The sequence below is a fragment of the Haliotis cracherodii genome, unplaced genomic scaffold, assembly GCF_022045235.1.
Source record: "Haliotis cracherodii isolate W230 unplaced genomic scaffold, xgHalCrac1.p SCAF_32, whole genome shotgun sequence".
NCBI lineage: Eukaryota > Metazoa > Mollusca > Gastropoda > Lepetellida > Haliotidae > Haliotis > Haliotis cracherodii.
In genome coordinates, this window is record NW_027266289.1 from 1125597 (window position 1) to 1144109 (window position 18513).

General features: G+C 41.0%; 1 protein-coding gene across 1 annotated transcript; it reads right to left on the minus strand.

Annotated features, from left to right (window-relative positions):
- Positions 1-4604: 4604 nt before the first annotated feature.
- LOC139477211 (uncharacterized) lies at positions 4605-12461 on the minus strand. The gene is made up of 6 exons (XM_071259771.1): positions 12405-12461; positions 10978-11127; positions 8865-8966; positions 8404-8569; positions 6782-6811; positions 4605-4690 (listed from the first exon to the last, which is right to left on the minus strand). The coding sequence occupies exons 1-6, from the start codon at positions 12459-12461 to the stop codon at positions 4605-4607; spliced, it is 591 nt and encodes a 196-aa protein (XP_071115872.1).
- Between the last annotated feature and the right edge of the window lie 6052 nt (positions 12462-18513).

Sequence of the window (18513 nt, forward strand, 5' to 3'; positions counted from 1 at the left end):
GCGTTAAAGATTACTGCACTTATATAGCGTCGTGCATGCACGGCTGCGTGTGGCTGCTTGTACTAGACCGGACTGATGTCGATTTATAGTGCTAGCACACTGAGATACCATGCCGCAGTTTAACATATATACTCCACTCAGACACAGTATACTGACTCCGAGCCGACCAGTCCTTGTTTTAGCCCCTTCATGCAGAGCGCCAGACAGGGTAACAACAAGTACCATCGTTTAACGTCTTTTAGTATGACGCGACCGGCGATGAACCCCGGATCTTTCGCTCTCCGGGCGGATTTTCTACTACATTAACATAGTAAAGTATGTATTACACTTCCAATTCCATTTCATTGCATTGTTTTATGACGATACGTCAAATAAGAAACAAACTGCCATTACTTCAAGAGTGTTTCAAAGAAGCAATTGTCTGACTGTGATTCTTTCTATGATTATACCTAGCTATGCAAGTGTAACTGTGTGAGCCTTAAACTGAATGTGTGTGTATGTGTGTGCGTCTCTGTGTGTGCGTGTGTGCGCGCGTGCGTGCGTGTGTGCGTGTGTGCGTGTGCGTGCGGGCGTGCGCGCGCGTGTGTCTGTGTGCGTGTGTGTGTGTCTGTGCTGGTACTAGCTGGGACTTAAGCCGGTTTAAACGTGCTAGCCAAATGATATCCCATGCCGCAGTCTAACATGTCTGCCCATTCAGAAACAATAAACTCCGAGCTTACCCGTCCTTGTTTATTATCACACCTTAATGTCGTGCGCGAGGGGTGAAAAATACAAGGACTAACTTTTAAAGTTTTTTGATGACTAACCAAGGGATCGAACCACCGACCTTCCGCTCTCTTTGTTCATTCCTGTATGTACATGCAGTGAAAGCAATGCATCAGTTAAATAGCGTTACTATGAACCAACTACACTATAGCCCCTATCATGATAAAAGCTAACGTCTTGAAGATGGGGTCCATACTGTGACTCGCGGACACTGTCGAACCCGTTCTATCGAAGCACAGTGTGTATGGCGTTCTATGGATATAACTATATGTCAGTTCTGTTTCTGTTCTATTGATATACTGTGACTCGCGGACACTGTCGAACCCGTTATATCAAAGCACAGTGTGTATGGCGTTCTATGGATATAACTATATGTCAGTTCTGTTTCTGTTCTATTAATATACTGCGACACACATACATTACACGTCAACCGTGTATAATCACTTTTTGATACAAAAGAGTGACGTCACAATTTATCTCTAGGTATATGACATCATTTGTATATTTAGACACACGGGGAAGTCCATAACAGCATGGTATATATGTATATAATCCTGGTAATCTGTGTATTGTTTGTTGTTTATCGCCGCACTCAGCAATATTCCAGCTGTATGACGGCAATCTATGTACAGAACTGACATCATCTTTATACGTTTGTTACCATCCTATGTCTACCTTTGACAGTATAAACATAATTATCATATATCATGTACATCAAATCACAGCTGACACAAGACATTTTCAAAACATTTTTATAAGGTTTCATTATAGGTTTTCAAAATCATTTTCGTCAAAACGTTTTCTAAACTTTTCCAAAATGTTTCCAACTTTAATTTTTTTTAACGTGTTTTTTCAAATGTTATTTAAGAAATAAACCAAAAGTGGGAGTTGTTTATCGTACAGTAAAACACGGCAGTGAGAATAAACCATGATAATATGAGATATGTGCAGCTTCTTTAAGGATGCCGATAAATTCTACACGCTTTAAAAAAAATGTACCCGTATTTAAATAATGATGACTCCCTCAATAGAATCCGACCTCGGCAATGTGGAGGAGTCAATTTTATGAACAGGTGGGTATTTCCCGCATGTTCTCACAATCCTCTCTTCGATTGTCTGCATCTTTTCTCCTGATACCGATTTCATATCTCTCCCGTTTTGGGATGCGATGGTTTTTTCTGCGTTACCCAGCTACATCAATACGAACAATTCAATAGACACACCTCTCTCAAAACTAACGTCGTCATAAAACGACGTCATCGAGTTCGAATCTCCAGAAATTACGTCATGATAGAATAATGTTTTAGCGTGAAATTAACCACGCTTTGTTCTTCATTGTTCGTAGGTATCACATATTCAAGAACGTTTTGCTGTATCATGGGCGAAATTATTTCATAACATGTTTTTACAAAGTTTTTAACATGTTGCTGAAATGTTTTGCCAGAACGTATTTCATCAAATGTTAAGCTCATGTTATGAGATCATCGCGAACACATATGCCAATCATACGAATAAAGTGTGAATGTTTTGCATTACAAGAGAGAAATGTCTATTCCAAAATCATGAGCAAAATTGACTCGTTTAGGAAATAATAGAAAAAAGATAAACACCTTCCTCAAATGTAACTTAAGAAAAGACACGCGGTGGTGTTGCGTGACGTATTCACGCGTAAACGAAACAATAATGTAAACACACTTTGAGTGTTAGCCGATAGCCGCGATGGGGTCTGACAGTCCATCGCGGTTCTCGTCTGATTAAGTTCAGTCATTGCTTGCAATCTGTCTGTCATTTCTTCCTCAAACTTCTTTTTAACAACCGGACTGAGCATTTTTTGAAAAATACATAACCTGATTATATTCCGAAATCCATAGCACATAGACTGATTGTATTTGAGGAATATTGGTTTAAGTCCGTTTGCAGATGGCAAATTGATAAAAGCGTTTATTTTTAATTTCAATGAACGAAGTATCTGAGTGCGGCACCAAAAAAAATAAAAAAATGTAATTTGTATCACTGAAGATGTGCGGGCTATCACTGACACGTGCTGTTTAGACGGTACCGTGGCGATAACTGGTGCAATTAGTCCACGGAAAAGTACTCTCTCCACCTCTCTCCGTTTCCTCGTTGCCTTATAACAGAAGTCAAACAATTCCCGTGGAGCTCAACTTTATACACGGAATATTCCGGAATAACACGATAAAAAGTCGATATCTGGTCCAACTACATTTTCAATATCGAATAATGTTTTCTTAACGTTTTCAAATGTTTTACTTCTTTGTCAAAAGGTAAAAAGGCGTGAAAACGTTGCAGAAAAAAAGAACAACCTTTAGGGTAAAGAAAACTGTTTTCAACGTTATATAGTTGTTCCCACAGAGGCTGTTGGCTTTTTGTCTCCAAATGTATCCAAGACACCCCTGTACCCTTGTTACGACACTCTATTTTCACAACTCCGTGCATTAATGCAAGAAAACAGTTACAGATCGGCTGTCACATAAACTGAATCCCTAGTGTGATATGCAGCATGTGTTCTGTTTATCTTATGCCCTACATAATCGAGCAATATCTAGACACCAGCGCCGTTAATGTTACTCTAGCCACACTAGTGTATATGCCACATTTCTGTGCCGTCAACGACCCCAAAAGCGCAACTGCGCCTCACAAATAACTTTACAGTTAAGACACACTGGTCTCTGAAAGGCATTTAGAAGTAATACACATAAGGAAGGGCATTAATGGATGTCACTTTCTTTATTACGAGGAACACAAAGTTTGGGAATATATGGTGAGTTTGATGGAAAATCCAACATCAGCGACTCCTCCTCTTTCGTGAACCAGCCGAAAGAACCTAACTTCAATGGCACCATGGTCAGCTATGATGTAATCGACCTCAAATGCCATCTGATGATCACTGAGACTTCCTCATTGAAACATCAATGTCAAATTTGGGGGTAAGACATTTAGGCAAGGAGCAGGCATGCCCATGGGGACCAATTGTGCTCCCCTTCTTGTGGGTCGGTTACTTTATGCATATGAATTGGAATTACTTCACGGATTGGGAAGGTCAAAACAGGGAAGTTTGGCCAAGAAGTCTCACGTAACCTTCAGAGGGACGACTTTAACTTTCCAATGGTCAACTTGCCGTTGGCCTCACACCCTTCACGTTGAGCAATGTTCCAGCAGCTCAAGCCTTTGGCGTTTACATTTTGATTCTGAATCTCACCGATAAAATAATTAAAGTAAATACGTTGTCGCAGCCCAATGTCACGTCCGAATGTCAGCTGATCAGCATGCTTACAAGGGAACTCAAGAATTACGATTACAACTGTAGGGATACCTGTGGACTCAAACACAGGATTACACACATAGAACTGACAAGATGTTTGAACCACATGTCCGTGCCACATGTCCGTGCCACATGTCCGTGCTGATATATATATATATATATATATGAGCAAGCAAGCACCATTAAACGTATTAGAACAAACAACGTTAAGGGACTGGTCATTTATTATTGGAGTGGGGCTGATTGGTCTAAAGACTGCATCATATTTTGCCGACACCCCAAACCAGTAACGATTTTTCATCAGACGTCCCCTGGCACACTTAAGGGTTACGTCTATACCACTTTAACATTGGATCCATCAGATGACACCAGCCATGCAGTGCTAGGACATAAATTGGGGCATGTATATACTTGGAAATGAGTTGGATATACTATTTGGAAAAGGATGTAGTAATCAGATGCAGTATTGTCCGCATCTGTATAGAGGAACACAAAATACAATATCAACATGGCATGCAATAAAGCTTTATTACAAGATGGACTGTGTGTACAGTAATTATCTACCGACGGCAGCACACCAGAAACAGAATAGACACCAGCCTCCCCTCTTGGCCAGCTTGGACACGCTTGATAGAGATTTGGCTGGGAAAGAAAGTAACAGAATTAACTGTCACATATCATTTGTTTGAATGTTTGTGGAAGACGTATGCCTTGCCTGTTACTTAAGTGATGCGTTTAGGGTTTATTGGTATGCTCATCGTATAGATGTCGTTTATACCTCTTGACCTTTGGCAGATTGATGACCTACATCTCTGCAACTAGTATACAGCACTCCAGTAAAATGTATTGTGTTCTATCGATGGAGCGGTTACATATTGCATCGTACTACAAAGAGGCCAATGTCGTTAACTTCAAGAACACAGCCCCTACATGCTACCATAGGATTGAATTAAGAAATTGTAGTATGTCTGAGTCATGGCTACACATATATTCTTTGATGGTTGGTCGGTTAAAGCCGCACCATGCAATATTCCAGCTTTATGACACGGGCCTATAAATAATCGTTCTTATCAAGAGCAACGATCTGTGACGTCAGGTAACAATGTCACCAAGTACCCAGTCCCCTACCCTGACCACCCGATTCACTGAGTCACGTACTACGGACAGTAATTCCAACCCGGTGACGTCGGGTAACGATGTCACATGACCTACCAAGTCACCCAGCCTGACCACCCGATTCACTGAGTCACATATACGGACAGTAATTCCAACCCGGGATCCCAACTGGGCCAGTACATCTGTACGTAGTTTATCCTACGTAGTACGACATCAAATAAATGTTTGTCCTATGAGTAAACCATTCAACCTGTGTGGAAACATTTGTTTGAACTGAACTAATCTAGATATACTGCCACAAATGAACCCTGTTTTCGGATTTGTAAATTCTTAGTACAGAGCCATATTTCCTGCATTAGCTACTAATCCTCTCACTTGTGAATGCTATCTCAGTCAATCAGCTATATAGATTTCAGGTAATGAGATATCACAGTTGATTAACTTTCGTATACAATTGGCGAGAATAAATCACAAATAACGTATATCAAGTACGTTGGCGCAAAGACAGCGATTCTGCAGTTTCTTTGCTGTCCTCTTTGTCAATAGCTACTGAAGCTGACGGATCAAGGACCATTCCACGCACAACTGTCTCCCGAAAAACTGACCCTCTGGGAAAATGTCCCCAAACCAACATGCCTTGACTTGCCTTTGCATGTGTTTGTGGCGGGTGCCGCCAGTGGGGCAGGATACGCTTACCTTTTGTCCTCACACCTGATGTCATCGCTATTTGATAGTGATTCATAAACACATGCGCATGGTATATTTCGAATCGTACACTGGGCTCTGGTTTTAGAACAGATTCAGATTACAACCATATGAGCCGGACGTCAAAAAAAGAGAAAAAGATCCATGTTAGAATATGAACGACCTGTGCCAGCAATTTCCTTCTTGTGTTGCATGATTACATAAAACTAAAAGAGTCAGAGACAGTCATTGCTTTGTCGCACTGATTCACTATCATTGACATCCCTGGGAAAACAGACACATCACCAATCTGACCCTGAGACCTCTTCTTGGGAACTGTAGAAATGAGTCAGAATAAACCGTTCCTCTTATTCGTGGTGAAACCTAATGCATCGTTTGCTCAATTGTTATGATGTATAATAACCATAACTTTGAGAACGTTAACGTGTGCCTATTGAGGTTATTACCGTAGGGGACCGCCTCCGTGGTCTAGTGGTAGAGCGTCCGCCCGGAGAGCGGAAGGTCCGGGGTTCGATCCCCGACCGCGTCATACCAAAAGACGTTAAAAGATGGTACTTGTTGTTACCCTGTCTCTCGCTCGGCATTAAGGAACTAAAACAAGGACTGGTCGGCTCGGAGTCAGTATATTGTGTCTGAGTGGGGTATTCATGTTCAACTGCGGCATGGTATCTCAGTCCGGCATCAGTCCGGATTAGTACAAGCAGCCACACAAACACACACACGTACATGCACGTCGCTATGTAAGTGCAATAATCTTGGACGCGACGTTAAACCCCATTTTAATCACCTCACCTATTACCCTTGGGAGAACGACAGTACGATGAGCACAATGCATCCTCCCAAACATTCCCAACTGTTTACGATCAACTCGTAATTTGTATATGTCCTCTATATCACTTCCGGTAAACCTACCTCTTCCGCGTCTCGTGACTCTGGGAACAGCTGAAATAAAAGTTATTAATTTTATCTGTGTTCAACATGTATACTGTGTACAACATACACATACAGATAAAGCAGTCCTGATTTTAAATGATATTAATTTCATCACTGAAGAATATATACTCTTAAACAAGTAGAAGAACATGAAATATAAATGATGATATAAAGCTTTAGAACAAAGATAAGTGTTGACGACAAACATCCTATGCAAGAACGGTCATGTTTATAAAACATTACACCAAAACACATCCGATCGCTTACGCGTGCCGCACGCAGTAGCGCTACACACGTGAGTAGGGTGTCTTTTCTGATTTTGGCACTTTCAAGGACGGTCGATTAATCACTGTGGACACTTATTCCTGTCAATTTTATTATTTCTGTTTGTCACAGAGTTGTGATTTACTTGATTTCATTCATTGTTTGTGTATGAAATAGCGAAGCGGCGTCTGGAACGCGCGCGCCTCTATAGCCTAATGGCATGGTAGAGACTGGCAGAAGTCATCGTACAGTGGCCGATACGTTCAATGTTTCACAGTCTGTGATTAGCAATCTGTGGGACAGATACCAACAAGCCCAACATGTTGATCGACCCCATTCAGAGCGTCCCAGGTCAACAACAAGAGTACAGAGTAGATAGATCCGGCTCTATCAAATCGCGTTCCAATGGAGAAGCAAATTGCCGCAAACTTTCATAACACTACTGGACTACGAGTTAGAAGTCAGAGAACTAGAACTCGTCTACATATGTAGCGGCCATAAAATTTCACTTTGATTCACTTTGCACGGTCCTTCATAGGCGCGGTCGTGTCTGGCGGCGTTGAGATGGACGCCAAGCCAGTGTCAAGCCGAGATCTCATGACAGATTTGGCGGTGGATCGGTTATGGCGTTGCATTACTTTTTGAAAGGAAGGGCCAAGGGATAGAACAATCGGGACAACATCCTGACACCCTTTATTGTCCTGTTTGCAAGACGTGGGTCGACGTTTCGACTTTAAGGACGTCAACGCCCGCTCTCCCCGTGCATGAATCATCAATGCCCACCCTAGTAGCACAACTAAAATAAAATCCCATGGCCAGCAATGAGCCCAGACCTTTTCCCATTAAACACCTATGGGAGGGAGCCGTGTGCGACGACGTCATAGGCCGTCGACCACGTTGGAGGAGGGGAGGAGTGGGACAGACTCCCTCAAATCGCCATTAAGAGATTCATACGCAGTATGCTTCGTCGAGTGAATGAATGTTTGATCCACAAAATTGAACTTTGAAATTTTCCATCTTACCACAATCGTCCTTCAGGATCTTTTTCCTTCAACAACTACTGTCATACTTCACTAACGGTGCAATGTGTTCCCAATTCCTTCATTTTTATAATACAGCTGTTATTTCCGAGTGTCCCATTTGGCTTCAGAATATATATATCCATGTGTCATTATGCATCTTATGGTTGCCGTATATATATCTTCGGCAAATATGTTAAGCCAATCGAATGTTAACCCATGTTCAAAAAGTGCAGTATTTTGTAACAAACATAACGTTCCCATCTATCAAATTTGATCTGCCAGTTCTGTGTAGTATCTAGAAGAAAAAAAACTTACCTGCAGCAGCCCGAATCACTTTGCCATCTTGGAGGACATACACTCTGCAGCCGCTACAGAAGTTAGCAATCCTCTCGCCTACTCTCTGGGCGACTTCTTCAGTAGGTACTTCTGCTTTGGGAACGGCCCACTCTTCCGTAGCTTGAACCTTTGGTGCTTTATCTCCCTGCGTGATAGACATACGATCGCGAGTGATATAATTAACAATGCAATGCAATTTATAACGTGATATGATTATGTTGTTGAGTGAGTGAGGGAGTGAGATCGCAACAATGCTTCAGTTCCATCACAGCATCTCAGAGAACATCTGTTGAGATGATGCAGTTCCAGCACGTTGCTGAAACCCTCGTGCACGGACGTGGTGCTGACAAACCTAGAATTATTATCAGGGTGAATATGCAATTGCAGAAAGTGACACGCAACTTATGTTGGAATATGTATCAATAGTCAACACAACATACATTTCTGATACGATCTACGACCTTCTTCATTTCGTCATATGTCTCGCCAGATGTTTTGACAAAACACGTTGCTTTCCCAACTGCCTTCATAGCCACCAAGCCCTGCAAAAAAAACCCAGTCAAAGAAGCATTTCAGTCGTTTATCTCAAATAGCTATTTTTGTGTTGGAATTTCAGATTCGTTACTAGAATTTGACAGATTTGATGAGGTCATTATACGACGATGTCGTATTGGCCATTCAAGATATACAAATGAATATATATTGAAAGGTGAGGATCCTCCATTTTGTATCCCTTGTGATGAAAGAATCACAGTCAAGCATGTCCTGCTTGACTGTATTGATTTTTCCATCACAAGGGATAAATATTTCAGTGCAACATCAATAATGGATCTTTTTAATGATGTGTCGTCTCATTTAATAATTAGTTTTTTAAAAGAAATTGAACTGGTAGATAAATTTTGAATATGTGTACATAGTTACCTTTTTACTGTATAGTAGTGTTTAACTTGTAACTGAGTTTGTTAGTGGCTGTATCTTCAAAGGGGGTTGAAGTACTGTAAAATGATTGTCCCCCCGAGAGGGTATGTAAGTCCACATCATTCGAGGTAAATTTATTCCTACTACCGTTTTAGTCGTAGTATACTTGTTTGTTTTAATTTGGCTAAACTTGATGATAATCGCCAGCAGCTAAGGTGTAAATCCTGCTGGGGAACCGTGCAGGTAGCAGAAGTATTGTAAGTCCCCACGGTTCCCAGTATGGTGGCCTACTTTTAATTGCTGGCGATTCCTAGCCCCGTTTTTATACTGTATTGTTATTTATTGTAGTACTTTTGTTATGGTTCCATACTAGTCTTAAAATGTACATCTGTGATAATCTAGTTATTTTACTGTCCTTTGACGACAGGTTTTATGATAAAATTGTATGTATTATTACTGTCTAACTTGATTTAGTCACGATATGGTTGAAATATTGCCGATGTGACTATAAATATTCACTCACTCACTCACTCACTAGAATTTGAGTTATGTTGTTCAATGGTCAGTTGCAACGATCTGCATTTTTTCATTACCTTTATATCCAACCCCTTGCTCTTCATAAAGCCCGAGCGTGATCACTGACCGACGGATAACATGTCTGTTACAAATACCAACAACAATACATATATAGAGGTTATCACGCGATGGTGTTTGGGGATGGTAAATATCCTGCATTAGGAATAAATATTGTATTTAGCGAGCCTTGTCATTCCTTTTTTTGTGCTTCAAAATCGCTTTCCCTCTCTCACAAACATTACCGAAACATTGCGAGTTTTCCTGTAATACGTGCATTAATATTCATTACGTCACAGGGTAAGTGATGTGTCAGTCGGACAGTGACAGTAGCCAATATAGTTCCAACTGAAATCTATTACAGTGGCGAAGCAACATATACGCAAAACAACAATTGTTTTTACTTGCTTTCGCGGCAATCCATCGGTCTATCCGCTAGCGTAACTGCCCTTTGTCAAACGGAAGCTACTCTAACCCTAGTTTATGAGACATCACGGCCACGGTCAGACGTTGTTGACAGTCGGCCTGTCCTGTCATAACGTTAAAAATGGAGTCAGATGTACACACAGCGACAAAACGAAACAAGGTAACAATTCAAACATATTTCGGCAAAATCCAACTATTTTAATTTGTGGAGAAAGTTTCAAGCCGCAGAGGTCTACAAGCACAGATATTGCTACTGATCCCCGCTTGGCTAGGCCTCGTGCCCTCGCAAAATTGTTTCGAAATTTATATCTCCAAAGTTGCCAAAACTTATAAAATACTTTAGCTACGTCACAGTTAGACACTGTTTTTCAGTATATTAGACTCTTCTTTTGATGATGATAGCAATTATCCCTGTAGTTTATCCAGATTCCCGATGGTTAATTCTGACTCGATCGCCGAATGACGAGGGCGACGCCATGTTTGTTTATAAACAGTGAAAGTAGTCCCTACTTGACCTTTGATATTTGCATCTCTATCCGCATATGACCCGAACGGATATCTTTTTTATCTGTTGGCTTTATCCTGCCGAGATAGTGGAGATACCTACCATTATATATATATGAGCTGCACGTGTACCTTTGTGAAGTCATGGAAGTTGATCGTCTTCTTGAAGCAGGCGATAGGCGGGTCGGGAGTTCCTGGGTAGGTTATCATACTCTTGTGGTGCAGTTCGATGCCCATTGGGACGATTTCCCCACCACCAGGTGTCACGGAGCCGTTCGCATACTAGGATATAACATAGTTTTCTGCACGTACTAGGATATAACATGCAGTGTCCTGAACGTACTAGGATATAACACACAGTTTCCTGTACGTACTAGGATATAACATGCAGTGTCCTGAACGTACTAGGATATAACACGCAGTGTCCTGAACGTACTAGGATAAAACACAGTTACCTGAACGTACTAGGATATAACATGCAATGTCTTGAACGTACTAGGATATAACATGCAGTGTCCTGATCGTACTAGGATATAACACACAATGTCCTGAACGTACTAGGATATAACACACAGTGTCTTGAACGTACTAGGATATAACACGCAGTGTCCTGAACGTACTAGGATATAACACACAGTTACCTGAACGTAATATAATATAAAACACAATGTCCTGAACGTACTAGGATATAACACACAGTTACCTGAACGTAATATGATATAACACCCAATGTCCTGAACGTACTAAGATATAACGCACAGTGACCTGACCGTACTAGGATATAACACGAAGTGTCCTGAACGCACTATTATTGAGCACAGTGTCCTGAACGTGCTAGGATATAACGTGCAGTGTCCTGAATATACTAGGATTTAATGTGCAGTGTTCTGAACATACTAAGGTATAATATACCGTGTCCTCAATATACTAGAATACAACGTACTGTATACATATGTAAGTTTATATATAAGTATATATATGTCCCGAGATATAACACACATTCTGGGATATAACAGTGTCTTAAACGTACCAGGATATAACAGTGTCCTAAACATACTAGGATATAACAGTTTCCTTAACATACTAGGATACAACAGTGTCGTAAACATACTAGGTTATAACAGTGTCCTAAACTTACTAGGTTATAACAGTGTTCTGAGTATACCAGCATATAACAGTGTCCTAAACATACTAGGATACAACAGTGTCCTAAACATACTAGGATATAACAGTGTCCTAAACTTACTAGGTTATAACAGTGTTCTGAGCATACTAGGATATAACAGTGTCCTAAACATACTAGGATACAACAGTGACCTAAACATACTAGGTTACAACAGTGTCCTAAACATACTAGGTTATAACAGTGTCCTAAACATACTAGGTTATAACCGTGTCCTGAGCATACTAGGAAAGAATGTACAGGGTCATGAGCTTACTGGAATATAACATACAGTGTCCTTACCATATTATCACATAATGTTAACTGTCTACTCGGATGTAATCGTTCAAGTTGTCGGTATGTCGCTTCCAATGAACCGTAAGTGAGACAGACATACCTCGGGTAGTGCCAAGGTACTCGGAAAGACAATCAGCAATAGAGCAGCAACGATCATCTTGTCAAGCGGTCTAAAATAGATACAGAATTACGAGGATAAATATTTTGACCAAAATGTTTGTCTGCGTGTCTAACTCTGGAATAACACTGTAACATTGTGCATACTTACCAAACAGCTATGTCGACATATACCAACTGATCACTCGCCAGTTGTTCTTTCTCTACTCATCCCCGGGCTGTGTTTTATACCAAGTTCTACCACGCTTTGTCAATGTGTTACATGGCACTTTTACACCTTGGATATTTATATACGTCATAGGGGAATTGTTTTCACGTTTTGAAATGGCAACATCGATTACAATGTCCACACTTCATCACACCATCACCACGTGGGTATATCCTAAACAAATACTTTCTACCGCAGCATGACAAGTGTAAGTATGGTACAGGTGTGTTTGCCGTTATCGGCCCTGGCGGATGACACCTCCTTGCACGACTCCTATTAACTATATCATGTGCAAATACAGAAGTTGTCCGCGAGAGAATCATTAATAACTGCTTCTGTCAAACATTGTATGAGATGGGACTGATGACATATAGGGGCACTGACACACTAATGGCTTTTCTATAGCTATCACCCCTATGCGCACAAAATCCCACTGCGAAAGATCAAAAAACATATTTGTATATTTTACGACGAACGCCTGATCTACCGAGTGTTGTTTAGATACACATTAAGAAATACTACACGGAATAACGATGTCATCAATATGCTGATTTCTTTAAAGTGAGTTTAATTTTCTAACATTCAAATGGGGTAGCATGTTTGCGATATATAATGACGATGAACGAATATGTATTCCTACAGTGTTGTAGGAATTTCATAGTCACAAAATTCTAGATAAGATTTTGTCCGGAATAATGTATTCCATAGTATTGCCAGATAGGACACCTGAGTACCTGGATGTATATGACAAGATTTGAGGTGAATATCACATTGGACTGTGGGCATCGTTGTAATTTCTTATGAGTAAGGGGCGTTCGGGTAGCCTACTGGTTAAAGCGTTAGCTCGTCACGCCGAAGACCGGGTTCGATTCCCGACATGGGTACAATGTCTGAAGCCCAGTTCTGGTGTCCCCCGCCGTGATATTGCTGGAATATTGCAAAACAGCGGCGTAAAACCATACTCACTCAATCACTCTTATCAGTATCTTTACATTTCTTATAACCAAATCTTACATATATGTATTGCACAGTCGTTCTTGTATCGCCGAGCCGTGGTGTCGCCAATAGATTAAAGCGTTCATTCTTCACGTCAAAAGACCAGGTTCGATTCCTACATGGGTACAATGTGTGAAGCCCATTTCTGGAGTCCCCTGATACTTATGGAGTAGTGCTAAAAGCGGCGTAAAACTATGCTCACTCACGCATTATCTACCATGAAGAACAAAGTTCTTCTTTCGAAACGTTTGTATTTTCTATGTAAGACGCAAGTGATCACGTCCATCGTAAAGTACACCCTCTCCATCACATCAATAGAAGCAACCCATGCTTGCCGTAAAAGGCGACTGCTTGTCGTAAGAGGCGATTAACGGGATCGGGATGTCAGGCTCGCTGACGTGGCTGATGCACGGTCATCGATCCTAATTGCGTGGATCGATGCTCATGATATTAAACATTGGATTGTCTGGTCCAGATTCGTTTATTTCCAGACCGCCGTCATATAGCTGGAATATGGCTGAGTGCGGCGTTATACAACAAACCAAGCGACCAACCAACCAAATCTTAAGGTTACTTCAATATCAATATTATCTGCACAATCACACACCAAGCAGATCCTGTTTAATCATGCTACCTTGCGGTGTCACACGAACTGTCGTATTCAAACAGGACCTAGCCTACATCTCATCAGGAGCTCAATTTAGACCTGATGCTGCCATGATGAAACTGATGTTAGGCGAGGCCTGTTTGAGTAAACAGTTTAGCAATATACATGGTATTCACGCACAGAGCTGTTTCGACACAATGGTCAAAACTTAGGCTCTATTTTTGAAACACAATATTCCAAATCCGAAAATGTCTTAAACGGATTTATCAAATACCCATACATGCGTAGTTCGATAATTATTTCATTAAAAAAACTCAAATGACGCTCCGTCTGTGCATGAAATGCTGTCATTCACGTTGCAGTTGAATCTTGTAACAAATCTGTGACGTGATTCTATTGTTTGAACGCTCCATTATTTTTCAGCTTGTCAACTTTTCATTATCTTGAATCAACAATTTTTACATTTCATGACAAGTGAATAATTTCAATTTTTTCTGAAAACATGTGTCGCCAGAGAGTTTCGAACCCGCATCGTTTGACTTGAGGATGTGTAATTGTTAACCTCATCTACGGCAGCACATGAAGGCAAGGTGTGAAATTAACTATTACATATTTTCATAACTTTGCCCAATCCTCACAAGCTGGTATATATTCTGTGTAAGAGCAGGTTACCTACAATAATGTTCAAATTTAAAGCAATCAGATAAGCCTTTGACGAGAAAAAAAAAAATCAGGTAATATACATATCCTTGTTCGGGGCTCTATGTTTCCTTTCATTCCCGTCAACATGAATTAACAATGTGCAAGCGATTGACCAATACAAGTTCAGGACACAACGAAATTATGACGGAGCATGGTGCACGTGCAACAGCGGCAGAAAACGTATTCCACGTGCATCATGCAAGGGCGACTCAGTACAAATACAGTCTGTGTGTTTGCTGTTTAACGCCGCACTCAGCAATATTCAAGCTTAATGACGGCGGTCTGTAAATAATCGAGTGTGGACCAGACAATCCAGTGATTGACATCATGAGCATCGATCCACGCAATTGGGATACGATGACATGCATCAACTTATTCAACGAGGCTGACCACCCGATCCCGTTAGTTGCCTCTACGACAAGCATAGTCGCCTTTTTACGGCAAGCTTTGGTTGCTGAAGACCAATTCTATCCTGGATCTTCACGGGTCGGTCTCCATAGAGTTCTGGTTTATTTTTATTTTTATTCTGCAACGGAAAATTTTGTCAAAGTGTAAAAGTAGGGATGAGTTTTAAGGAGGGGAATATCCTCCCACAGGGGCGTTCAATAAGTTTTGCAACTTCAATATACGACCAAGTCGCAGAATATTTTTTGCACTTTCAATTATAATATAATCTCAATTTACCTCAATACACTTATTCCATTTTTCCTTCAAGCTTTTAATGCCACTTTTATAGAAATCCGCAGATTGGCCCTCTAACCACGGCTCTGTGGCAGCCTGTATGTCCCGTATGAGGGGGCACGGCTTGCCCAGTCGTCTAAGGCGCCGCGATTCGCTGTGCAGAGTTGCGTCCCTTAGGCACGCCAGAAACCTATGATTGTGGGTTCGAATCCCGGTGCGCCCCGATTATGTTTCTAGGTTTGTCAGCACCATACCCGTGCTTGTGGGTTTCACCGAAGTGGTAAACGTCTGAGACCTGCATCACTTCGGGCTTTCCTCCCACATTAAGCTGACACGCCGCGATATGAGTGGAATACTGTTAAAAGCTGCGTTAAACCAAACTCACTCACTCACTCATCATCCTGGAAGCGTCTTCCACTATCGCCGCTGGGTTAACATGTTATTAACACTGACTATTGCTATCACCACTGTATTGTTGTATCCGATGCTGACCATTGCAACCATATTATATACTGCCACTGAATATTGAACAACCACTCTGTTGTGGTAGGACGAGTTCTATGGATGAACAACTTCTTTATTACAATTAGTGCGACGTTTCGGTGTAGATCCTAACACCTTTATCAAGCAAGTGATGGGTAGGGCTTACTTACTTACTTACTTTGGAGATTTAACGTGCGCTTTCCGACTGATGCGTATTTCGCACACGGGCCCGGCCAGGCCATTTAATGTGTTTCCGAAAGGGGCGAAGGTGGTCTGTGGGGTTTTAGGGGTTGCTTATATAGAATTTGGGAATTTTGAGATTTGGAATAGATGCCTATGGGATTGGGGAGGAGAACTAAGGGAGCTGGGTATGGTGGATGTTTGTTTGTTTATGTGATTTTGATTTGGTAGGTTATTGTGTTTTTAGATGCGTTTTATTAGTTCCGTTTTTATTAAGAATACGCCTAAGGCCTTGAAGTTTTCTAGTTTATTTTGTGGGTTTAGTATTGCTTCTAGAGTGAGAGCCTTGTTTAGATTGAGGGTGGTTTGTAATGCGGTTCGATGTGTTAGGTAGTGTGTGCAGTGGATGAGTGCGTGTTCTGGGGTTTCTGGTTGTTTGCAGTGTGGGCAGTTACCTGTAGTGTGTTTTTTAAAAATCTTTAGGTGGTTATTTAGGTTGGTGTGTCCTGTTTGGAGTTTAGTGATTACTCTGTCGATTTTTTTGGATGGATGGAGAATTTTGGGTTTGGTTAGTGGTTTGCTGAGCACTTTTTTGATTTGGCTATTTGAGTTTAGATATAGGTTATGCCATTTTTTTGTGAGTTTTTGCTTGTTTACACTTTTAATTTCTGATTTTGAGATGGGTAATTTTAAACTTATTTCTGGTATTTTGAGGGATAGTTTAGCTGCTTTATCGGCGTTTTCGTTACCGTATATTCCTACGTGGGCGGGTATCCACAAGAAGGTTATTTGTTTGCCTGCCTTAGTTAGGTCGTTGGAGCTTTTAAGTATTTGATTTATTAATTTAAGTCGGTTTTTGGTATTTTTGTTTTGGAGGGCTTGTAGTCCACTTAGGGAGTCGGTAAGTATTAGGATATTTTTGTGTTTTTTTGGATTCTTGATTATGGAGGGCTGAGGCCATGCCCATTAGTTCTGCCGTGAATATTGATTGGTTGTTTGGGAGTCGGAGGGATCGTGTGGTTTTAGTTGGTTGTGTGGTATGGACTCCGAAACCTGTGTGTTTGGAGGTCTGATCTGAGGATCCGTCCGTGTAAATGTGACACCAATTTGGCCAATTTTCGTGTATGTATGCTAGTGTGGTAGTTTTAGCTATGTTTGGGTCGGTTTGTTTATTTATTTGGCTAGCTAGTGTTGTGTCTATTTTGGGTATTTTAAGTTTAGGGGTGAAAATATTTGATTGTTTGCAGTTTTGTTTAAGATTTTTAATTTGGTGTTCATTTAAGTAGTTTGTTATTCTTTGGGATATTGGGGTAAGTAAGAGGTGTTTACGAGCTAGAGCTTGGTTTTTGGGGCTGATGTTTTGGTTTATTAAGTTTTGGATGAGAGGGTTTGATTGGGACGCGGCCCAGAAATTTAAGCTTAGCTGTTCCCTGCGTAGACTTAGTGGCATTTCTCCTGTTAAGGCCTGAAGTGAGGTGTAGGAGGTGCCATGTTGGGTGCGTGTAATTAGTTTGAGAGCCTGATATTGTATTGAGTCAAGTTTTTTAGATAGAGAGTTGTTTAGGGTGTTGTATATGGCGCAGCCGTAGTCTAGTTTTGATCTAATTAGTGATATGTAGAGAGAGAGGAGGGTATCTTTGGATGCTCCCCAGTTAGAGCCAGTTAGGCATCTTAGGGTGTTTAGGTATTTACTGCATTTAGTTGTTAGGTTTTGGATGTGAGCATCCCAGGTGAGATGTTCATCGAAAATAAGTCCTAAGAATTTGGTTTGTTTTTGAAATTTGATTGTTTGATTGTTTAGCTGGAGGAGTGGGGAGGCGGGTTTCATGTTTTTATGTTTGAATACTATTCCTGTTGTTTTTTCTGAGTTAAGGGAGAAGCCCCATTTGTCAGCCCATTGTTGTATTTTATTAAGAGATTTTTGGAGTAGATTTTGGACCATGTTCATGCTTTTAGTGCGGATCCAGATGGCTCCATCATCCGCGAATTTTGATGTGTTTACTTTAGGGGATAGGCCCTCGAATAGATCGTTTATCATTATATTGAAGAGGGTGGGGCTGAGGATACTGCCCTGTGGAGTACCATTATCTAGGGGACATTGGTCCGATAGAGTTTGGTCTATACCCACGGTTATTTTACGATTGTTTAGGATGTCCTGGATGTAGTTTATTATCTGACCTTTGAGTCCTATTTTTTTAAGTTTTTGTATTAGCCCATCGTGCCATACCATGTCGA